This window comes from Lytechinus variegatus, chromosome 6 (assembly GCF_018143015.1).
Source record: "Lytechinus variegatus isolate NC3 chromosome 6, Lvar_3.0, whole genome shotgun sequence".
NCBI classification, from domain to species: domain Eukaryota; kingdom Metazoa; phylum Echinodermata; class Echinoidea; order Temnopleuroida; family Toxopneustidae; genus Lytechinus; species Lytechinus variegatus.
The window spans coordinates 25,467,401-25,493,209 of record NC_054745.1 but is presented as its reverse complement, the minus strand read 5'-3'; the positions used below and the strand labels follow the sequence as shown (position 1 = coordinate 25,493,209).

At 38.7% G+C, this 25,809-nt stretch overlaps 1 protein-coding gene across 1 annotated transcript in view; it reads right to left on the bottom strand.

Annotated features, from left to right (window-relative positions):
- The window catches only part of LOC121417259 (protein sidekick-2-like), a 34,224-nt gene extending 12,318 nt beyond the window's left edge, over window positions 1-21,906 (bottom strand). The window contains exons 1-6 of the mRNA XM_041610896.1: window positions 21,805-21,906; window positions 20,802-21,134; window positions 19,673-20,002; window positions 18,920-19,219; window positions 18,225-18,521; window positions 16,595-16,876 (exon numbers count right to left, since the gene is read on the bottom strand). Of these exons, the coding sequence (XP_041466830.1) occupies window positions 16,595-16,876; window positions 18,225-18,521; window positions 18,920-19,219; window positions 19,673-20,002; window positions 20,802-21,069 (1,477 nt within the window). The 5' untranslated portion in view covers window positions 21,070-21,134; window positions 21,805-21,906. The remainder of the gene's footprint in view (window positions 1-16,594; window positions 16,877-18,224; window positions 18,522-18,919; window positions 19,220-19,672; window positions 20,003-20,801; window positions 21,135-21,804) is intronic.
- Window positions 21,907-25,809: the final 3,903 nt, after the last annotated feature.

The following is a 25,809-nucleotide window of genomic DNA, read 5'->3' as shown; positions in this document are numbered from 1 at the left end:
GATGGGGTTCGCCAGTCATAATAGTGGATGAGGGTCGGTATTCATAATAGTAGAAAGGGTTCGCCAGTCATAATAATGGATGAGGGTCGCCAGTCATAATAGTAGAAGGGGTTTGCCAGTCATAATGGTAGATGAGGGTCGCTATTCATAAGAGTAGAGAGGGTTCGCCAGTCATAATAATGGATGAGGGTCGCCAGTCATAATAATGGATGAGGGTCGCCAGTCATAATAGTAGAAGGGGTTCGCCAGTCATAATGGTAGATGAGGGTCGCTAGTCATAATAGTAGATGGGGTTCTCCAGTCATAATAACGGATGAGGGTCGCCAGTCATAATAGTAGATAGGGTTCGCCAGTCATAATAATGGATGAGGGTCGCCAGTCATAATAATGGATGAGGGTCGCCAGTCATAATAGTAGAAGGGGTTCGCCAGTCATAATGGTAGATGAGGGTCGCTATTCATAATAGTAGATGGGGTTCGCCAGTCATAATAGTGGATGAGGGTCGGTATTCATAATAGTAGAAAGGGTTCGCCAGTCATAATAATGGATGAGGGTCGCCAGTCATAATAGTAGAAGGGGTTTGCCAGTCATAATGGTAGATGAGGGTCGCTATTCATAAGAGTAGAGAGGGTTCGCCAGTCATAATAATGGATGAGGGTCGCCAGTCATAATAGTAGAAGGGGTTCGCCAGTCATAATGGTAGATGAGGGTCGCTAGTCATAATAGTAGATGGGGTTCTCCAGTCATAATAACGGATGAGGGTCGCCAGTCATAATAGTACATAGGGTTCGCCAGTCATAATAATGGATGAGGGTCGCCAGTCATAATAATGGATGAGGGTCGCCAGTCATAATAGTAGAAGGGGTTCGCCAGTCATAATGGTAGATGAGGGTCGCTATTCATAATAGTAGATGGGGTTCGCCAGTCATAATAGTGGATGAGGGTCGGTATTCATAATAGTAGAAAGGGTTCGCCAGTCATAATAATGGATGAGGGTCGCCAGTCATAATAGTAGAAGGGGTTTGCCAGTCATAGTGGTAGATGAGGGTCGCTGTTCATAAGAGTAGAGAGGGTTCGCCAGTCATAATAATGGATGAGGGTCGCCAGTCATAATAATGGATGAGGGTCGCCAGTCATAATAGTAGAAGGGGTTCGCCAGTCATAATGGTAGATGAGGGTCGCTAGTCATAATAGTAGATTGGGTTCTCCAGTCATAATAACGGATGAGGGTCGCCAGTCATAATAGTACATAGGGTTCGCCAGTCATAATAATGGATGAGGGTCGCCAGTCATAATAATGGATGAGGGTCGCCAGTCATAATAGTAGAAGGGGTTCGCCAGTCATAATGGTAGATGAGGGTCGCTAGTCATAATAGTAGATGGGGTTCTCCAGTCATAATAACGGATGAGGGTCGCCAGTCATAATAGTAGATGGGGTTCGCCACTCATAATAATGGATGAGGGTCGCCAGTCATAATAATGGATGAGGGTCGCCAGTCATAATAGTAGAAGGGGTTCGCCAGTCATAATGGTATATGAGGGTCGCTATTCATAATAGTAGAAAGGGTTTGCCAGTCATAATAGTAGAAGGGGTTCGCCAGTCATAATATTAGAAGGGGTTCGCCAGTCATAATGGTAGATGAGGGTCGCTAGTCATAATAATGGATGAGGGTCGCCAGTCATAATATTAGAAGGGGTTCGCCAGTCATAATGGTAGATGAGGGTCGCTAGTCATAATAGTAGATGGGGTTCGCCAGTCATAATAATGGATGAGGGTCGCCAGTCATAATAATGGATGAGGGTCGCCAGTCATAATAGTAGAAGGGGTTCGCCAGTCATAATGGTAGATGAGGGTCGCTAGTCATAATAGTAGATGGGGTTCTCCAGTCATAATAACGGATGAGGGTCGCCAGTCATAATAGTAGATGGGGTTCGCCAGTCATAATATTAGAAGGGGTTCGCCAGTCATAATGGTAGATGAGGGTCGCTAGTCATAATAATGGATGAGGGTCGCCAGTCATAATATTAGAAGGGGTTCGCCAGTCATAATGGTAGATGAGGGTCGCTAGTCATAATAGTAGATGGGGTTCGCCAGTCATAATAATGGATGAGGGTCGCCAGTCATAATAATGGATGAGGGTCGCCAGTCATAATAGTAGAAGGGGTTCGCCAGTCATAATGGTAGATGAGGGTCGCTAGTCATAATAGTAGATGGGGTTCTCCAGTCATAATAACGGATGAGGGTCGCCAGTCATAATAGTAGATGGGGTTCGCCAGTCATAATAATGGATGAGGGTCGCCAGTCATAATAATGGATGAGGGTCGCCAGTCATAATAGTAGAAGGGGTTCGCCAGTCATAATGGTATATGAGGGTCGCTATTCATAATAGTAGAAAGGGTTTGCCAGTCATAATAGTAGAAGGGGTTCGCCAGTCATAATATTAGAAGGGGTTCGCCAGTCATAATGGTAGATGAGGGTCGCTAGTCATAATAATGGATGAGGGTCGCCAGTCATAATATTAGAAGGGGTTCGCCAGTCATAATGGTAGATGAGGGTCGCTAGTCATAATAGTAGATGGGGTTCGCCAGTCATAATAATGGATGAGGGTCGCCAGTCATAATAGTAGAAGGGGTTCGCCAGTCATAATGGTAGATGAGGGTCGCTATTCATAAGAGTAGATGGGGTTCGCCAGTCATAATAACGGATGAGGGTCGCCAGTCATAATAGTAGATGGGGTTCGCCACTCATAATAATGGATGAGGGTCGCCAGTCATAATAATGGATGAGGGTCGCCAGTCATAATAGTAGAAGGGGTTCGCCAGTCATAATGGTATATGAGGGTCGCTATTCATAATAGTAGAAAGGGTTTGCCAGTCATAATAGTAGAAGGGGTTCGCCAGTCATATTAGAAGGGGTTCGCCAGTCATAATGGTAGATGAGGGTCGCTAGTCATAATAATGGATGAGGGTCGCCAGTCATAATATTAGAAGGGGTTCGCCAGTCATAATGGTAGATGAGGGTCGCTAGTCATAATAGTAGATGGGGTTCGCCAGTCATAATAATGGATGAGGGTCGCCAGTCATAATAGTTGAAGGGGTTCGCCAGTCATAATGGTAGATGAGGGTCGCTATTCATAAGAGTAGATTGGGTTCGCCAGTCATAATGGTAGATGAGGGTCGCTAGTCATAATAGTAGATGGGGTTCTCCAGTCATAATAACGGATGAGGGTCGCCAGTCATAATAGTACATAGGGTTCGCCAGTCATAATAATGGATGAGGGTCGCCAGTCATAATAATGGATGAGGGTCGCCAGTCATAATAGTAGAAGGGGTTCGCCAGTCATAATGGTAGATGAGGGTCGCTAGTCATAATAGTAGATGGGGTTCTCCAGTCATAATAACGGATGAGGGTCGCCAGTCATAATAATGGATGAGGGTCGCCAGTCATAATAGTAGAAGGGGTTCGCCAGTCATAATGGTAGATGAGGGTCGCTATTCATAAGAGTAGATTGGGTTCGCCAGTCATAATGGTAGATGAGGGTCGCTAGTCATAATAGTAGATGGGGTTCTCCAGTCATAATAACGGATGAGGGTCGCCAGTCATAATAGTACATAGGGTTCGCCAGTCATAATAATGGATGAGGGTCGCCAGTCATAATAATGGATGAGGGTCGCCAGTCATAATAGTAGAAGGGGTTCGCCAGTCATAATGGTAGATGAGGGTCGCTAGTCATAATAGTAGATGGGGTTCTCCAGTCATAATAACGGATGAGGGTCGCCAGTCATAATAGTAGATGGGGTTCGCCAGTCATAATAATGGATGAGGGTCGCCAGTCATAATAATGGATGAGGGTCGCCAGTCATAATATTAGAAGGGGTTCGCCAGTCATAATGGTAGATGAGGGTCGCTAGTCATAATAGTAGATGGGGTTCGCCAGTCATAATAATGGATGAGGGTCGCCAGTCATAATAGTTGAAGGGGTTCGCCAGTCATAATGGTAGATGAGGGTCGCTATTCATAAGAGTAGAGAGGGTTCGCCAGTCATTATAATGGATGAGGATCTCCAGTCATAATAGTACATTGTAAAAAACGAGTTGCTAATTTAGCGCTTACAGTGCTTGTATAGTGACTGCACTGGGAGTGTTGATTTTCTATTTTAAATGTGAACTAGAAAATCAGCACTACTAGTGCAGTCACTATACAAGCACTGTAAGTGCTGAATTAGCAATTCATTTTTACAGTGTAGTAGGGGTTTGCTAGTTATAATAGTAGATGAGGGTCGCTAGTCTTATTAGTAGAAGAGGGTCGCTAGCCATGATAGTGGAAATGGTTTGCCTGTCAGTAGAAGGGAACTTTGCTACATAATAGCTGAGGTGGGCGCAAAGCGTGAGAACACAAAAACGGTGATTTTCAAGCCTAATATGCATTATGTTGTAGTTCAAAAAGGTATTTAATTTCGAATAAGAGCACATTTTTATTTTGAAAAATGGGATATTTTTTAAATCATAACTAGCAGGGGCTATTAAAAATGACACCCTTTAAAAAGATAAATTATCTCATGTTATTGACATAACTTTTGTGACCATCCTGAAATGTTTTATGTTGGACTTCAAGAACAGTATTTAGTTTTGAAAAAAGAGCACATTTCATTTTGCCAAAAGGCTTTTTACTTTTGAAAAAGGGCATTTTTTTTTTTACCTACGGCGATTTTTTTCATCATAACCAGCAGAAGTTGTTAGAAATGACACCCTCCCCTAAAAAATCAAATTATCTTTAGGCGAAAAGGTGTAGATTGTGAATAATTCCAATAACAAGGAAATCTTCTTTGAATATATGCATTTAAGATAGTGTTGACCTAAACCTGTACGACAGTATTTTCTAAAAGCTTTTTTTTTCAATAGAGGTTGTTTTTTTTTTAAGAAAAATGTCTTTTCTATCTATATTATACTTTTTTTAGTTGATGTTGAATATGATATGAGCATGAAATTATTCCTTCATATTATATATTTCATTTTTTGAAAAGGAAAAAAAAACAAATATTTATTGTTTACAGGACAATCATTTTGTAAAGGATTTGGAAGAAAACATTAAAGGAGTGGGGGGAAGGTTTTTTTTTCTCATATAAATCATCTAATGCAATGCTATATTATTTGATAAAAACATACAACTTGTTATTAAGAGAGTAAAATGCGATACTGATGGAAACTATGTTGCTTATTTCATTGATATCATTGTATGGGCAAAATGACCCTAAATTTTTTAGATGTATAGAAAATATCTTATTGGACTATGATGATCCTCATAAAATCCTATGTGGTGATTGGAACCTGGTCCAAAGTTTTGAGTCAGTGAGTTAATTTAGTTGATCCATGGCGTCAGTTAAATCCAAATTCAAAATGTTATACTTGGAGACAGTCCACACCATTGAAGCAAAGTAGAAAACATTATTTTTTGATATCTTCAGATATTATTTCTTTGGTTAGAAAATGTGATATTGATTTAGGATATCGTACCGATCACACAATGATCAGTTTAGAGATTGTGTTAGATAAATGTTTTTACAGTATCTTGATATTGATTGTCTTCATGGTAAAGCTTTTGAAACTGTTGTTAGAAAAGAGAAACTCAGATTTATTATTGAATATCAGTTGTTTTGTTTATACACTGTTCATAGGCGGATCTCGGGGGCCCGAGGGGCCCACCCCCCCCCCCCCATTGGCGGAGCAAAAAAAAAGTAAAAGGGGGAAGAAAGAAAGAAAGAAAGAAAGAAAAGAAAGAAAGAAAGAAAGAAAAAGAAGGGAAAAGAGAGGAGAAAAAAGAAGGGGAAACACAAGAAGAGGAAGACGAGTGAATAAAATAAGATGAGGGGAAGCCTAGGAAAATGATTTTTAAAATCCTTAATGTCACTATAAAAAAAATCGCTTGCGCTTCGCGCTCGCATTGCATGTTAGGTGATTTACATATCAATATGGAGATTGAAATATCAAAATTTGAAGTCAACATAGAAAACATATTTCAGCTCAGAAATCGTACTTTCATTATGTTGTTTGATTTACAAATTGATTTTTAAAAAGTGCTCTGCAAAACTTTTTGTTTTATGGTCTGAATTTTTAAAAATTTCGGCTCGCGATTCGCGCTCGCATTGATTGTTGAAAATCTATCAACTCACGCATCTTCTTCATAAATCATAAATACGAAAGTGCTTTAAATGTACAGTTTTCAGGCCATAATATTTATAGATTTCACGCTCTCACATTAGGCTTATTAGGTTAATAAATAAGATATTAATTTAAGAATCAAATTGTCCCTTTTTTCAGAATGCAATATCGACAAGTTTTATCTTGCGCTTAGGAAGAGAAATAAGAAGATATAGTCATAATTTTCATATGATGACATAATGCCCTTGGAATGTCCTGGTCCTATGTCAAAACTCAAAGTAATAATAATGAAACTTTTGAATGAAATTAAAATAATGAAACTCTTTTTTTTTTAATGTCATCCATACCCACCTCACAATTTTTCCTAAAAGTGCTTGAAATACAGAGCTTAAATTGACCATTTTCAGATCGGAATATCAAATGTTTTAAGCTCCCGCTTCGCGCTCACTTTATCGATTTTAACGATGAAAAAAGGTATTTAGAATGCCCATTCAGATTCTAGGTCTAAATCTGAAACACGCGCGCGTTTATTCAGATACGCAGCTTGTTCTCTAATAAATCATTATCCAGTTTTAATCCGGGGTTTTAATCCACAATATAAAAAAATTTGTTCTCGCGCTTTGCGCTCGCAATATCAATGTAGAAAGATATCCAATTACTCATCCTTTTCACGATTGACAAAACATGAATGGAGTGTCCCGTTTTTAGGTGTAAACAGCGGCGTAACAGGGGTCGGTGGCCAAGGGGGGAGGAGGGGGGGGGCAAGAGCCAAAAATTTCCCGGTCATATCATGGTATAAACAGGCGCAATGGTGTAATTAGGCGACGATTTCGAAAGGGCAAGACATTGTGTATATCAGGCAGAATTTATCTTTAAAAAAAAAGTTGCGACAGAGCGATGCGAGCTAGCGAGCAAAAATTTTGACATTTTTAATACAAAAATCCAATTTTGTGATAGATTTTGACATGATATCCAGAGAATATATTTCACTCTTCTCTCTTTCCATCCCTTTTGTGTGATCTGTACGCCACTGTTAACAGGATTATTTGCGGCAGTAGCGTGCAGAGTAAACAAAACAAAAATCAAGGGGCGCAGTATGGCGCATGTGCTAAAAAGCTGCTTGATATAAGTCCCGAGCGAGCGAAGCGAGAAAAAATCACCTTTTCATGAGAATCTAACTTTGAGATATCTTTTTTTACATGGTAAAACTTTTGGGGACCATGGCCCAACCCTTCCATACTCATATATGGCAGTGCTATGCGGTTGGGTTCTGGGGCGGAGCCCCCGGAACTTCTTGATCTCAAAGCCATTTAAACCTCGCAGATTGCCGCTATTTAATCAAATTGCGGGTATATACAGAATATAGCTTTTACACAACACATTTATTCAACCAAGTTGAACCAAATATTTTGAGGGGGCAAAACATAGCAATGTGGGGGGGGGGGGGAAGTCGCCAGCGAGCAAAGCGAGCTGGAAAAAAAATTGCCTATTGAAATCAAATTCTAATTATGTGATAGATTTCTCCATTATATTCAGCAAATAACACATTTCATTGTTTCCATTCATTTCATTATACGTTGTCTCCCATAAATTCTTTTATTTCCTCTTGGGTGTTGAACCAAGACCCCCCCCCCGCGCGCCTGTACGCCAGTGATTGAACGTAAAGCTTAATGTAGGAAGGGTCCCTAAGGGGGGGGGGGGCGTCATAGAGCCATTTGAAGGTCATAGATGAAGAGCCCCTACTGCTTGGGGTCTGGGGCAAAGCCCCGGTAGCTTTTTTTTGCATAAAATTTAGCAAGCTAATAGCACAATGTTGTATGCAGTTCCTCTTTCTTCCCGCTCTTTATTTTCTATCCTCGTCAGCTCGGTCGTGTTATTAAGTTTTTATTTCTTGTCCCTTTTCTTTGTTTTCCAATTTAGCTTTGGACTAATTACATTCTACCTTCATTTCCCGCTATTGTTTGCCATCTTTTCATTTATTTCCCATCATGCTATTGCACTATATAGGTCTATTTCAGAATGATTTGTTCTTTCTCAAATGTTTTTCTTTCGTTCTTCTTCCCGCTTTCCTTCCTTTTCTATTTCAAAAAATATATTTTTCCTTGTTTTCTTTCCACTTTTCCCTTTCCTTTTCCTCCTTTCCTTCTCTCTTTCCTTCCCTTTCCCTTTCTTTCTCCATCCCTTTTATTTTTCCCGTTTTTTTTATTTTCCCGGTGAAATCTGCCGGGGGGCAGCTTGCCCCATGCCCCCCCCCCCCGCCTGTTACGCCACTGGTGTAAATCTCGAATTTTTCCGCTCGCACTTCGCGCTCGCATCAATTGTTTAGTTACATACTTATCTTTTTTACGATGACAAAAAGTGCTCAGAATTTCGTTTTTCAGGTAGAAATGTCAAAATTTTTAGCTCGCGCTTCGCGCTCGCATTATTTGATTATTGAAATATATAACGTTCTTAGGCTAACTGCAAGCAGCCGTTAACAGATCATTTTTCATTACATCAAAACGTATATATTAAAAATTTCTGCTCGCGCTTTGCGCTCGCTATATTAAAGGTCAAGTCCATCTCAGAAAAATGTTGATTTGAATCAATAGAGAAAAATCAGACAAGCACAATGATGAAAATTTCATCAAAATCGGATGTAAATTAAAAAAAGTTATGACATTTCAAAGTTTCGCTTATTTTCAACAAAATAGTTATATGAACGAGTCAGTTACATCCAAATGAGAGAGTCGATGATGTCACTCACTCACTATTTCTTTTGTTTTTTATCGTTTGAATTATACAATATTTCAATTTTTTCGAATTTGACGATTAGGACCTCTTTGCGTGAAGCACAAAATGTTAAAATAATGGAATTCCACGTGTTCAGGGAGGAATGAAACTTCATTTCACAGACAATGACGAGAAAATAAAAATATTTCATATTTCATTTAACAAAATACAAAAGAAATAGTGAGTGAGTGATGTCATCAACTCTCTCATTTGGATTTAACTGGCTCGTTCATATAACTATTTTGTTGAAAATTTAAGCGAAACTTTAAAATGCCCTAACTTTCTTAATTTACATCCGATTTTGATGAAATTTTCAGTGTTATGCTTGTTGAATTTTTCTCTTTTTATCCAAATCAAGTTTTTGTTGGGGTGGACTTGTCCTTTAAAGGAAACCAAAACCCAAGAAGAGAGGCAATTTTACTTGAAAGAGTAAAATGAAAGGATCAATTTAAAAAGTTTCATCAAAATCGGTTATGAAATAAGCAAGTTATGGGAGTTTGAAAACTCTTGTTGTACTTTCTATGGGCATCCTCAAATTGGCAAACGTGCTTCAATATGGCTGATTTTGTGGACAACTCTCCATTTGTTTTGTACACAAATTTTCAGATTTTCCTCATTATCTTTCAAGTTGCATCTTGCCTCCTTCTGAGCACAACATATGTCATGGGAAAATATAATCCACACCATATATGTCAAGGTCAGGAGGTGATAATGTGAAATATGTAAAATAAAGGGGAAAATCTGAAAATTTTACTTGAAAGAGTAAAATGAAAGGATCAATTTAAAAAAGTTTCATCAAAATCGGTTATGAAATAAGCAAGTTATGGGAGTTTGAAAACTCTTGTTGTACTTTCTATGGGCATCCTCAAATTGGCAAACGTGCTTCAATATGGCTGATTTTGTGGACAACTCTCCATTTGTTTTGTACACAAATTTTCAGATTTTCCTCATTATCTTTCAAGTTGCATCTTGCCTCCTTCTGAGCACAACATATGTCATGGGAAAATATAATCCACACCATATATGTCAAGGTCAGGAGGTGATAATGTGAAATATGTAAAATAAAGGGGAAAATCTGAAAATATGTGTACAAAACAAATAGAGAGTTGTCCACAAAATCAGCCATTCAGTCATTTTTGCTAGCGCTTCACGTTTGTAGTAGTTATTCATTTGCATGCACATCTTTTTCAGAAAAAATACAAAAGATTCCAAAAAAATTAGCTCGCGCTTCGCGCTCACATTATATAAATAAAGATATGATATTGTCTATAAATGTTTATTCATAGGAATAAAGCTAAGAAGTGAGTATTAGGATTACCCCTTCAAAGAAACAAAAAATCATCTTCGAGTGGCCGATCGGGGAAAATTCCGCCCCCCCCCCCTATTGGCGAAGGCTAGATCCGCCCCTGCTGTTGATGGAGTTGAGAGCAGCGACTATATTGTATGTAATAAGAGAGAAGAGAAAAGAAGAAAGTGTAGAAAAAACCTCGAAATTGAAATACTTAACTTAGAAAAACTTCTAGACCAAAATATAAATACTGGAGAAAATTTACAAAAAATTAGGCTACTTAGGAAATAATTAGAACAATTTAGATAAGACTTCAAATAATGCAATATGGAGAAAAAACGTCTAAATATTTTTTTATCTTGAAAAGCAGAGGATAGCAGAAATAAACATTTGTTCAATTGATTCATGATAATGGTACAGTATTGCAAAACAAACAGACATTTTAAGAGAAATTGGCTCATATAATGAACAGTTATATAAATATCATGCAAATAGTGATGCTGAAGAACTTTTTTTTTATCTTATTAGAGAAGAGGGTTTCCATAGTCTTACAGAGGAAGACGATTCTTCTTAAGGAGAAATATCTTACAGTGAAGTTGATTTTGCATTAAAAAAATATGAAAAATAATAAGCCTCCTGGACGAGACGGATTTACAACTGATTTTTTTAAAGCATTCTTTCAGGACTTGGGTATATTCTTGGTACGAAGTATGAATTTTGCTTATATTTCTGGAAAATTATCCATCTCACAAACAATAATGGCTTGATAACATTAATTCCTTAAGGTGACAAAGTAAGACATTTCATCAAAAATTGGAGATCAATTTCATTGTTGAATGTTGTTTATAAACTGTTGTAAAGTTGTATTGTTCACAGACTTTAAAAAGTATTACCATATAATTATTTATGTTAATCAATCAGGATTCTTGTCTGGACGATTTATTGGTGAAAATAGGAAAATTTTGTATGATTTAATTGTGTATACGGAGAAGAAACATATTCCTGATTTCTGATTTTTCATGATTTTTTGTTTAAAACGCTTTCCATTTTTAAATTTGGCAAATCTTTCATGACATGAATAAAAATACTTTATCAGAATGCATTTTCTAGTGTTATAGTCAATGGGCAAATGACATTAAGATTCGTTTTTGCTATGCTCTAAAATTCTTGGGTTGTTAATTCGAAATTCACACTCTGTCAAATGAAGTTGTGTTGGCTTAAAAGAATACAAAGTTCTTTAATATGCGGATGACACAGTTTTATTTCTCGATGGTACAGCTGCCAGTTTCTGTAATGTACTAAATATTTTGGATTCATTTGCTAAATGTAGTGGGTTGAAGGTCAATACGCAAAGTCTACCATCTACCTCAGCTACCATTATGACTATCGACCCCATCTACTATTATGACTGGCGAACCCTTCTTCTATTATGACTGCATGCGACCCTCATCCATTATTATGACTGGCGAACCCTTTCTACTATTATGAATAGCGACCCTCATCTACTATTATGACTGGCGAACCCCTTCTACTTTTATGACTGGCGAACTCCTTTAAGTATTATGACTGGCGACCCTCATCCATTATTATGACTGGCAAACCCTTTCTCCTATTATGACTGGCGACCCTCATCCATTATTATGACTGGCGACCCTCACCCATTATTATGACTGGCGAACCCTTTCTGCTATTATGAATAGCGACCCTCATCTACCATTCTGACTGGCGTACACTTTCTACTATTATGAATAGCGACCCTCATCTACCATTATGACTGGCGAACCCCTTCTACTATTATGAATACCGACCCTCTTCTACCATTATGACTGGCGAACCCCTTCTACTTTTATGACTGGCGAACCCCTTTTAGTATTATGACTGGCGACCCTCATCCATTATTATGACTGGCGAACCCTTTCTCCTATTATGACTGGCGACCCTCATCCATTATTATGACTGGCGAACCCATTCTACTATTATGAATAGCGACCCTCATCTACCATTATGACTGGCGAACCCTTTCTACTATTATGAAAAGCGACCCTCATTTACCATTATGACTGGCGAGCCCTTTCTACTATTATGAATAGCGACCCTCATCTACCATTATGACTGGCGAACCCCTTCTACTATTATGACTGGCGACGCTCATCTATTATTATGACTGGCGAACACTTTCTACTATTATGACTAGCGACCCTCATCTACCATTATGACTGGCGAACCCCTTCTACTATTATGAATAGCGACCCTCATCTACCATTATGACTGGCGAACCCCTTCTACTTTTATGACTGGCGAACCCCTTTTAGTATTATGACTGGCGACCCTCATCCATTATTATGACTGGCGAACCCTTTCTCTTATTATGACTGGCGACCCTCATCCATTATTATGACTGGCGAACCCTTTCTCCTATTATGACTGGCGACCCTCATCCATTATTATGACTGGCGAACCCTTTCTCCTATTATGACTGGCGACCCTCATTCATTATTATGACTGGCGAACCTTTTCTACTATTATGACTAGCGACCCTCATCTACCATTATGACTGGCGAACCCCTTCTACTATTATGACTGGCGACCCTCATCTATTATTATGACTGGCGAACCCTTTCTACTATTATGAATAGCGACCCTCATCTACCATTATGACTGGCGAACCCCTTCTACTATTATGAATAGCGACCCTCATCTACCATTATGACTGGCGAACCCCTTCTACTTTTATGACTGGCGAACCCCTTTTAGTATTATGACTGGCGAACCCTTTCTACTATTATGAATAGCGACCCTCATCTACCATTATGACTGGCGAACCCCTTCTACTATTATGAATAGCGACCCTCATCTACCATTATGACTGGCGACCCTCATCCATTATTATGACTGGCGAACCCTTTCTCCTATTATGACTGGCGACCCTCATCCATTATTATGACTGGCGAACCCTTTCTCCTATTATGACTGGCGACCCTCATCTACCATCATGACTGGCGAACCCTTCTACTATTATGACTGGCGACCCTCATCTATTATTATGACTGGCGAACCCTTTCTACTATTATGAATAGCGACCCTCATCTACCATTATGACTGGCGAACCCCTTCTACTATTATGAATAGCGACCCTCATCTACCATTATGACTGGCGAACCCCTTCTACTTTTATGACTGGCGAACCCCTTTTAGTATTATGACTGGCGACCCTCATCCATTATTATGACTGGCGAACCCTTTCTCCTATTATGACTGGCGACCCTCATCCATTATTATGACTGGCGAACCCATTCTACTATTATGAATAGCGACCCTCATCTACCATTATGACTGGCGAACCCTTTCTACTATTATGAAAAGCGACCCTCATTTACCATTATGACTGGCGAACCCTTTCTACTATTATGAATAGCGACCCTCATCTACCATTATGACTGGCGAACCCCTTCTACTATTATGACTGGCGACGCTCATCTATTATTATGACTGGCGAACCCTTTCTACTAATATGAATAGCGACCCTCATCTACCATTATGACTGGCGAACCCCTTCTACTATTATGAATAGCGACCCTCATCTACCATTATGACTGGCGAACCCCTTCTACTTTTATGACTGGCGAACCCCTTTTAGTATTATGACTGGCGACCCTCATCCATTATTATGACTGGCGAACCCTTTCTACTATTATGAATAGCGACCCTCATCTACCATTATGACTGGCGAACCCCTTCTACTATTATGACTGGCGACACTCATCTATTGTTATGACTGGCGAACCCTTTCTACTAATATGAATAGCGACCCTCATCTACCATTATGACTGGCGAACCCCTTCTACTATTATGAATAGCGACCCTCATCTACCATTATGACTGGCGAACCCCTTTTAGTATTATGACTGGCGACCCTCATCCATTATTATGACTGGCGAACCCTTTCTCCTATTATGACTGGCGACCCTCATCCATTATTATGACTGGCGACCCTCATCCATTATTATGACTGGCGAACCCTTTCTCCTATTATGACTGGCGACCCTCATCCATTATTATGACTGGCGAACCCTTTCTCCTATTATGACTGGCAACCCTCATTCATTATTATGACTAGCGAACCCTTTCTCCTATTATGACTGGCGACCCTCATCCATTATTATGACTGGCGAACCCATTCTACTATTATGAATAGCGACCCTCATCTACCATTATGACTGGCGAACCCTTTCTACTATTATGAAAAGCGACCCTCATTTACCATTATGACTGGCGAACCCTTTCTACTATTATGACTAGCGACCCTCATCTACCATTATGACTGGCGAACCCCTTCTACTATTATGAATAGCGACCCTCATCTACCATTATGACTGGCGAACCCCTTCTACTTTTATGACTGGCGAACCCCTTTTATTATTATGACTGGCGACCCTCATCCATTATTATGACTGGCGAACCCTTTCTACTATTATGACTAGCGACCCTCATCTACCATTATGACTGGCGAACCCCTTCTACTATTGTGAATAGCGACCCTCATCTACCATTATGACTGGCGAACCCCTTCTACTTTTATGACTGGCGAACCCCTTTTATTATTATGACTGGCGACCCTCATCCATTATTATGACTGGCGAACCCTTTCTTCTATTATGACTGGCGACCCTCATTCATTATTATGACTGGCGAACCCTTTCTACTATTATGAATAGCGACCCTCATCGACCATTATGACTGGCGAACCCCTTCTACTATTATGACTGGCGACCCTCATCCATTATTATGACTGGCGAACCCCTTCTACTATTATGACTGGCGACCCTCATCCATTATTATGACTGGCGACCCTCATCCATTATTATGACTGGCGAACCCTTTCTACTATTATGAATAGCGACCCTCATCTACCATTATTACTGGCGAACCCTTTCCACTATTATGAATAGCGACCCTCATCTACCATTATGACTGGCGAACCCCTTCTACTTTTATGACTGGCGAACCCCTTTTAGTATTATGACTGGCGACCCTCATCCATTATTATGACTGGCGAACCCTTTCTCCTATTATGACTGGCGACCCTCATCCATTATTATGACTGGCGAACCCATTCTACTATTATGAATAGCGACCCTCATCTACCATTATGACTGGCGAACCCTTTCTACTATTATGAAAAGCGACCCTCATTTACCATTATGACTGGCGAACCCTTTCTACTATTATGAATAGCGACCCTCATCTACCATTATGACTGGCGAACCCCTTTTAGTATTATGACTGGCGACCCTCATGTATTATTATGACTGACGAACCCCTTCTACTATTATGACTGGAGACCCTCATCCACTATTATGACTGGCGACCCTTATGATTAATGTAGCCTCTTCCTTTTTATGACTAGCGACCCTTATCTAGTATTATAAATACCGACCCTCATTGTTGATTATGACTAGCGATCCTTATGATCAATTACCCTTATGGTCCATTATGAATAGCGACCCTTATCTTGCATTATGAAAATCGGACCTTATGACCCATGGTCCTTATGACCTTATGACTAGCGACCCCTTTTGTCTATTATGACTAGCGAGCTTTTGGGTATAGGATTTTACACGTTATGACTAGCGGTCCTTATGACCAGTTAGTATTATGACTTATGGTCCTTATGACTGACGGGCTTATCCCTATGCAACCAGCGAAAGGGTTCATTAACGTCCATACCAGATGTTAAATTGGAAGGGGTTGCAAATAGCTGCATTCATTTCATATCATTCAATTCCATGTTAAAAACTCCAAATCACAATACTACAAAAGTTTTATATGTAAAAATGAACTTATGAATGGCATAACTTTGTATACATGTATATGTATCTGGGGGAATAGCTACCAGTATGGTTGAAGTACAATTACAAGAATTTCATAATTTTTTTAATTCGTTCAACCAATGCTATATTGGGGGGGGGGGGTGCACACATTCATGACGAAAAAAATTCTTGAGCCATTAAAACCCATTTTTTGACTCAATGACCGACTCGGATGTCTGTATGGTCTTCAGGTAACGGTAGTTTTTTTTGTTGAATGAGTTTTTAGGAAAATGAAGAATTATAATAATCAATTTGTATGAAAATAAAACGAGTAATCGCCAAAAGAAATTTTAACAAATATATTGTTTATTGCTTGATGCTATATTTGTCAGGATAGGTAAAATTTTCTTTTTTCAGTTTTGTAAATAGTGCAATAATTGCAACTAAATCATTTGTGCTTTATAGCTACTTAGGTGTGTGCGAACCTTAAATTGACCTTAAATGTATCTATGCAAAACATTTACCCCTCAAAAATGCCAAAGGAGTTAAAGAAAAAAAAACTTACGTGGAGTTGACGTCACAATTTCCTCACAGTATTTGCTTTTTCCAAAGTCATTTTCGGAGCATATGGACACCCAATACCAAGTATAGGACATCAAACCTTCAATGACTAACGAACGGCTCTGATGGTTATCCTGTAGACCGCATATGCTTCGAGAAGAGTTCTTGCAATATTTCACGTTGAAGTGTAATGATACCTCGTCTTCCTCATCGTATGACCAGGTCAATTTCATCGAATCTTCCGAAATGACGAGTGCATTTAGATTCGAAGGAGACCCGGGGAATTCTGAGATGTCAATAAAAAAGAGGGAATTGAATATGTTTGTTCTATGATTACCACAATATTGACCTTTGCAAGGGAATATTTATCCTGGAAAGCATTTTATCTTTTGTCTACTGAGAAGTTGTCACATCCGACAACTTTCCTTGAACTTGATTGGCTGAGAAGCACTGTTACTATGGTGTTTGTCTGAAAAAATTAGGACTTGTAGGATTAAACGTCCCGACAAGTCCTTTCTTGAATCACTCCCATGGTTTTAGTTATCTGGTTATAGCCTATACAGTGACGTACCCAGGGAGGCTTACAGTATCGAGATGATTTGATACAAAGCTATGATTTATCAAAAATCATAACCCATTTCAACAACGTGTAAAGTAGAGACTTTGTTTTCCGGCATTAACCCTTGATTTCATAGTATCCTCCATCACAGCTCAGATCTTAAATACAAGGGGGGGGGGGGGGAATGTTTTGTTCTGCCAAGATTGGTATCTAGGTAGTACCGAATTAAGACGCACTTTATTACAGTTTCCCCCAGTTTCCGCGGGAGGGTTTGGGGGACCACAACCATCCTGGTTAGCTAACCATCGTTTAATTTGTCAAGGAGTAAATCTAGGAAAATTGGATCAAGTCTGGTAAATCAAACCATCCACAAAAAAGAGAACTCTTTGAGGTGCACGAAAATGCAGCAAAGAACTTGGCGTTACACATGTATGCTTGATGGTGACTTACTTTGATGAATTGTAAACTGAAAAAAATGAAGTGCTAATTTGGCACTTCTAGTGCTTGTATAGTGACTGCACTAGACCAGTGCTAAAGAAATACCTGACTTAATTTTAAATTAGATTCGCTTCTGTAAAAAAATACTCGATGAGAGAGAGAGAGTTCTCGAAAGAGATGATAATAAGATATACTCTCGAAAAAAAGTAGGAACACTGATTGAAAAAAAATATCCTCATTGCAATGTCTTACTTTTTCCTGTTAAAACGACATCATTTCTGGCACTTCCAAGTCGTTGGCTGTGAGGCAAGTATAATTAGTACCGAGTTGAGACACGCAATTTATTGCAGTTTCTGCGGGAGGGGTTGTGGGACCCCAACCATCCTGGTTAGCTAACCATCCTTTAATTAGTCAAGGAGTCTAGGAGAAGTCTGGCAAATCAACCCATCCACAAAAAGAGAACTCTTCAGGTGCACAAAGCTGCAGCAAAGCACTTGGCGCTTATGATGACTTACTTTAAACTGTAGGAACCAGCTTTAAAAGAACACCCTGAGTTAATTTCAATTTAATCACTCCTGTAAAAAACAACAACCACAAATAGGAATATTTATTGAAAAGAATATCCGCAATGTCTTACTTTTTCCTGATAAAACGACATCATTTCTGGCACTTCCATAGTCGTTGGCTGCGAGGCAAGTATAATTTCCAAAGACGGTCTCCGGTCCCACGACGAAAACTGCTACGAATTCCATTACCGTTTCAAATGGATTAGATGTTAACGCTGAAGTCCGAGTCCCTTCAATGACAAGTCCGTTGGGATCAATCCATTCCAGTCGGGTCGGTTCTGGGTTTGCGGTTACTTCACAGGATAGCCGCACACTTTCTTCCTCGTTTCGGTTCAACCTGGTCTGCCCAAGAACAATTTCCGGGGCATCTGTTTTTGTGGGTTTTTTTGTAAGAAAACATATGCAAATGATTTGTTTTACTCGAACATGTCCATGGAGGATGAGGTTTGGGGTCATTCCTCAACGTGTATACCAGGAGATTAAACGCTTCTTTAAAGTATAACACAAAGAGAGAGAGGGGACAAAACATCTTCATTTTTTATCGTTTATAACATTCCAACGATTTCGTAATATATTCGATTCTATCGTAAAATTGAAGTGACTGGGGACCAATGTCATGATAGTGAACAGTGCATTGAAGATCACGACAGATAGAGACAAAAACAGCATCAACTTAATCTGATCCCAGATGAGTGTCGTTAGGACCGATAAAATATTAAAGAGTGTATTACTGTTTAAATATTACATGTATTACTTGGGAACTTACGGTTAACAACAATGTTGATAAGTGATTCCGCACTTGGAGGTATCCCGTTGTCTGCACGGCAGCCGTATACCCCCGAGTGGCCGCGCAACAAGTGTTTAAAGAACAAAGTTGATGAGCCGATTCCAGTGGTTGATTCAAATTCTCCATTCTTTTCTCCACTGTGGTCAGTGACTCCTTGCTTTACCCAGGAGACAGAGGGCGGAGGGTAACCATTTGCAAGGCACAGGACTGAAATATTTTGCGCATGCTCTGCAAGGGTGCCGTCGGAGAGGCGAACTATTTCAACGTTCGTTGGGTTGTCTGTTGAGAAAAAAAAATAGAAGGTAGCACCTTTACATGTACCTATTCCAGACATTGTCAAAGTTCAAGGAAGCTCCTCGATTACAAAGTCGAATTATTGATTGATTTTATATGCGAAGTCACCTAGACAAAATAATTGATTTAATACATCAAAGCATGAAGTAGGCTTTAACAGGGTAACCCACGAAAGATTTACAAAGAAGGAATTTTATTGATGTTCTGAGCTTGTTGAAGCAAACAGTTGGCCTTTATAACCAATAAACTGAAGCAAAAGATTTCAAACGATAGTAGGCTTATTATGAGTTTTTATTGAGATATGGATGTATGTAATATTATGAAGGGTGATACTCACGATGTGGTGGGTGTCTTGTGTGAATGTAAGGGCGTATACGCACATTATGTCGGATGTATACATGTAGAGAGTGTGAGTGCATATATTTTTTACACACTTACGCAAAATGGTAGAACGACACTTTCCGGAGCAAGCGACACCCGGACAAGATGATGTGGGATTCTCACAACAAACAAACTCTATGAGTGCAATATCGTCCTCAGTCGGGTCTGCCTGAACATCGGGGACTTGCGCAGCTAGAACTGGTCCTAGCGATTCGGAGGACTGTCTCAACGAAACAGCGAAGTGAGACCCGTTGAAGGTAGGCGTAACTTCTGCTGAACCTTCAGACAATGAAGGGTTCTCTATTGCCAGAGGACACGTGACTTGGGACACCTGATTCAAAGTAAGATTTGCACGACATGCCGGTGGGAGAACGCCTAGTTTGCACTCTGCAATGGAGAAAATTTATGAGAATGTTACCTTTCACTACAAAACCAACAATTAGTCGCCAAGGATTTTTTTTGGATATTTTATATAGTACTTTATAACATTAAACCCACGTCAGTATGCCAATATTCAAAACAGTCGAAAACTTGGCTATGCCAACACGAACGCACGAATATGTAGGCTATAATAGCGCCGAATGTCTGTCGGCAGCTATGAAGAATGTGACAGTGAACGTATTATAGCGTGGGGTGTTGCCCAACGCGTCACCAAAAACAACTAACATTGGTATCGTGCGTTTCTCTCACAAAATTGTTCTATTTTAAAACAAAAACATAACAATTAACAATGCTGTAGAGGTTATCTACTATTTCATTAATACTCCTCCTAAAGCAATAATTTCCATCAATTCTTATCTATAAAATGAAATAGCTCATTACGGCTCAATTCCAATGGCAATTCACTGAAATATTCAATTTAATTAATCCGCATCTACCGTATCCGTAAAATTGGTATTTTGTAGTACGCATACTAGTATTATGTTTAAATGTAGTTTCATATGTATAATGATTCTTGGAGAACATGCACCCCATTTTCTTTTTTTTTCTTTAATTCAAGATGTTTAATATTGGAATACTGAAGTACCTAACTGAACTGCTGATAACCTCGGACTTATCGGTACTGTTGCTTCCTCGTAATAACAAGAGTCTTAGACAATTATATAATAATCTATCGTCATTTGGTTGGGTTCTTTTTAATCCTTATAACAACAAGGACAACAATAATAATTATAATAAAACAAACCTTGAACTTGAATAAATAGACTCGCCATCGGAACTACTCCATATCCTCTCTGTGAAGCCCTGCAAACAATTTCCTTCCCATGATCTGATCGATGAACTTTCACATCTAGATGTATGTGACTAATGAAACGGTCATCTTCCAAAGTGGTAATTTGGTCGTAGAGGGCGGTCTCCATGTTGTTAGTCTCCCAGCGAAGCTGTGATTCGGGTTTGGTTGGGTTTGCCAATGAGCATCGAAGACGGAGTTGCTCTTGGTCCAGTGTGATCATGGTTTCCCCATCCTCCACGCGAAAACGTTGAGATAAGTCGTAGAGAAATACCCCCTGAGGAGGAACTGTTGGCATATTTGATAGTAAATTTCAAAATCTCCTTTTTAGATGTTTTTTTTTAATTATACTGATTAATTTGATTGTCGTTAAATTTGTTTCAGATATTTAATTCAATGGATAATAGTACTGACTCCAACTGTGACCATACTCCACAGTTTATTATCCGTGATTGGTGTTCGGACTTTAAAACCGAGGGTCATGGGTTCAACTCCCAGACATGGCGTAATTTTCTTCAGCGAGAATTAAATGTGCTACACTCAACTTTGGTTAGGTAATTTGATACCGGAAATAATTCGTAATAAAGTTTTGAGCACCTAAATCGGTTGCATAGCTTAGCCGGGGTAATATAGGAATGCATTCCAGCACCTAACAAGTTGGTTGTGTGCGGTATACAAATACCAAATATCATTATTATTATTATTTTCATTATGAAACATCTTTTCGGGGCCGTTTCCTACGCAATCAAGGTGTTACTTATTGATTCTTCGATTGATTTTTTTTTTGGGGGGGGCTGCTCCCTTTATATGTCTGCAGCAGGCCTATTAGGGCGTCTGGCAATGGCTCTACCCCCCAAAAAAGATCTCTACCAACTTAAAAGAAATCGTCATGAATACATTTAACAAGATATTTGTGAAATGGGAGAAGATGGTATTTGTAGCACAATGAATCGCCTACCTTGTATGACAAGGATAATTTTATCATCTATGATAGAAGATTCGGCCGATACGATACAGGAATAAACACCTTCTTGCTCTGGTAAAGTACGCCGAATCGTCAATGTACCTTTAATGCGAAATGAAAAAGGAGATTAAGAAGGGAAATCACTCACCTATCTCGATTTAGATTTTTTTTTTCAGATTCTGAGTTTTGTAGCACACTGGAGTCCATTTTCACAGTACATGTCTATGTAGGTAGTATTAGTCTATTATGCTTTTTTGCCTGAGTGAACTTGAATTACAAGAGTCTTGAGCTTCAAGGTATTACAATGGGACCTTCTCAGTTTGGACTATTGTTGATTCTCTGCTTGTATGCCACTGTGAAAGGGACTGCATACTATAGTGGACAACCTCGACCTACATCTTCAGATACTGAACTCTTCAACAGAAAACACGTTCTCAAGTGTAGAATTCCCTACAATCCGAATTCTACAGCTACCTTTCAACTGGAGCTGCCTCATGCAGGTGACGTGCATCCGAACCCGGGACCGGAAATCGTGATGAACTCGTACAATCATTTACTACTCACAGGGTCCCCTGTCTCCAGCGAAGGATCCAGTATTCTCCTACTGAACTATCGCAATGGAGATCCATAAACTTTCCATTATCGCCGTCTGTTTATGACACCATCCTTTACTATGGAATTCAGTGGAAGAAAACAAGGAGAGGAAGAAGAGGCAAGAGGAGATACAGCCTGGGACAATCAAAACTGTCAAAATCATCAGAACAGCTTCTTCTTTGCTCTTTGAATGTTCGATCAGTGCGCAACAAATCATCTTTGATAACTTCATCTGTGACAGTAATGCCGACCTTCACCCTTTACAGAAACCTGGCTAACGGACAGTGACTCTACAATTCTGTGTGAATTTGTTCCTCCCGGATATTAGCCTAAGTTCATTCATCACCCTCGATGCAACCGCCGTGGTGGGGGAACTGGACTAGTTTTTAGAGAAACCATCAATGCCTTTCAAACATTTGCTGGTGAGAAAACATCGTTTGAATTTGCCGAGTACCAGATCTCATGTAAATCATATTAGTTATACTTAATAGAAGACAAAAATAAAGAATAGAACATAACATCTTAATAAACGGAACATGATTCGAGGTGTCGCAGCTCATCCTTAGCCTGAAAATAATTAAGAGTCATTGGTATTTATACAGTTAGGATGTCAAGTAAAAAAATTAAAAATTTAGTTACACAGGATTATAATGTGTGAGTTCAATTGTTAAATGGAATGAAGTAAAACAAATTTACAATGTCTATGGATTTATCAGAAAGGGGTGTGTTAAATTAAATAAACCCCTCAAAAAAGTTTTGCAACTCAGTTTTGGGGATGATATCTGTTTGGTTAATGAAGTATAAAGGATAAAACTGGTTTCATTGGAAAGCTGAATTATTCCTCTTTACAATGACATGCCATTTGCTGTTATTATGTAGTCATGGAATATGCAGTCACCATGAACATTGAGAAAAGTCAGAAGTGAAATGTTGCAAAGTGCATTGATTTCTAACAAGAGTCTCCATTTCTATAGAATTTCCACCATGCAGGCCGGTGACAGTGAATGCCCTCTGTCCATCCTCGAAACAATTGGAAATTCGCTATTGGAAACGACGCATCTTGCAACATTTCATTTCTAACATTGCTGCGTATTATCATGTCTGTGTATATCATGATAACACTAGCATTACAAATGACACATGATTGTAAAGGAGAATAATCATGCTTTCTAAAGATATCACTTTTACACATAATGATGACACATTAAGAAATTTATTGGCACTCAAACTTGCAGTTTGAGTTGCAGAACTGAAACGTGAAATGGCAACGAATTTTGCAACATTTCATTTTTGACATTGCTGCATATTTATCATGTCTGTGTATTTCATGATAACACAAGCATTACAAATGACACATGATTGTAAAGAGGAATAATCATACTTTCCAATGGTACAACTTTTACATATGATGATGGCTCAGGAAGAAATTTATTAGCACTCAAACTTAGGTTGCAGAACTTTTTTTGAGGGGTTTAGATAACATTATTTGGTAATTGCACACTTGTTGGTTTAGTTGAGGTTGTTTCCATTTGATAAAAAGCCCTTTTATTTTTAGTTGAAAATCTGTTTGAGCAGTATCGAGAATTTTGAAACAGTTGGGTTCTCGATACTGCTCAAACAGATTTTCAAATAAAAATAAAAGAAGGCCTTTTCATCAAATGGAAACAACCTCAACTAAACCAACTGGTGTACAATTACCAAATAATGTTATCTATTTGCATAAATATCAATATGTAAATATATAATATATAAATACCAATGACTCTGTTAATAATTTTCATGCTGAGGATGAGGCGCGACACCTCGAAACTTTGTTCCGTTTATTAAAATGTTATGTTGTATTCTTTATTTTTGTCTTCAATTTAGCATCGTGTTTCTTTTGGAAGTATTATACTATGACTCCATACTTAGAATTGCACCCTGTGTGTGTATCATCAAGGAGCTTCCTTGGTATCATGCTTTATATCGGAATTCAGTGACTATATTCAGAGTCACTTACTTTCCAATGTTCCTTTAATGATAGTTGGAGACTTGTATACATGTTAATACCAATAATACAGACTCTCAATCCTTCATAAATCTGCTTGAATATCTGTGCTGTGGAACAAACTTCCCCTCAACATTACGAATTCAACAAATTTACATAATTGAAAGTAAAAACTAAAAACCTATCTATTTCATTAGTATGTACAGCACCTAGGAACCTCCTGCAGCTCAATAGAATATATAGAGATAGTTTCTGCGCTATATAAATGCATATCATCATCATATTATTATTATTTTTAACAGCCTGGGTGCGTTTCAAACACAGTTTGTCAGTGATTATTACTGATTAAATCCTACTGCAAATCATCCGATTTCAAATCCAATGTTCCTTCAATGTATTTTAGAAACAATAAACTAATAAAATAAAAAATATCAAAGTTGACTACTCATATTGGCCGACCGTTTTCGACGAAAAAAGTTACTCACGGGCCTTTTTGGTTAAAGCGGCGATACATGTTGAGCCGAGCTGCATGAGATTTGAACTCATGACTCATGATCAATCATGATTCCACTATTCTAACCATTAGACCAACACGAATTGCAATTGAATATATAAATATATATATAAGCCCTATGCAATGCCCCACATGAGTGTGATTATGTAATAGGTGATTTGCTGGACAGTTCTGAGTGTCTTCAACAAACGTGCATTACATGATCGACAGCAAATGAATGTTAACTGTTAAACGTATACATTTTTAGTACAATTGTACTTAAATTTTCAGTGCAGAACTCATCGTCATCGTTATTTAGATATCATAACCATGTTTTTTTTTATTGAACTTTCGACTTTCTTCATTAGGCCATATCACAAAATTAGTAGGATAAAATATGCTCTCAAATAAACAATGTGTCGTGAACGTAGGGAACTGATACCAATTTAAAACCCGAAGTTGATTTATCGGCTTTGATAACTAGTATACTCCCATAAATGTCAATTAGAATTTACTGTGTACATTGGAAAGATTCGGATTGGGGTAAGGTTATCAATTTGAATTTGATAGGTTTTCAGTGAATAGCATCGTATCATTCTGGGTGAATATAAATTTCACCATGAATAATGTAGATATTTATGAAATAATGTTGAATTTCAGGGTCTATTGGATATACTGACTATTATCAATCCATATAAAATTTGTTCCTAGTTGTCATATTAAATTTTGTTCTTCTATTTGATATGTTGTTGTTGCCTTGAGTTGAAATTTCGAAAAAAAAATCATCAGAATAGCTTAATGCAGCCGACATACAAAGTTCAATTCTCTTGCATCGCAGAAAAGTAACACCCAAACCGAGATCTATCGCTCGTTCATCATGGACTATAACCTTTGTAAAGTTAACACAGTCTATGAATTTCACAGC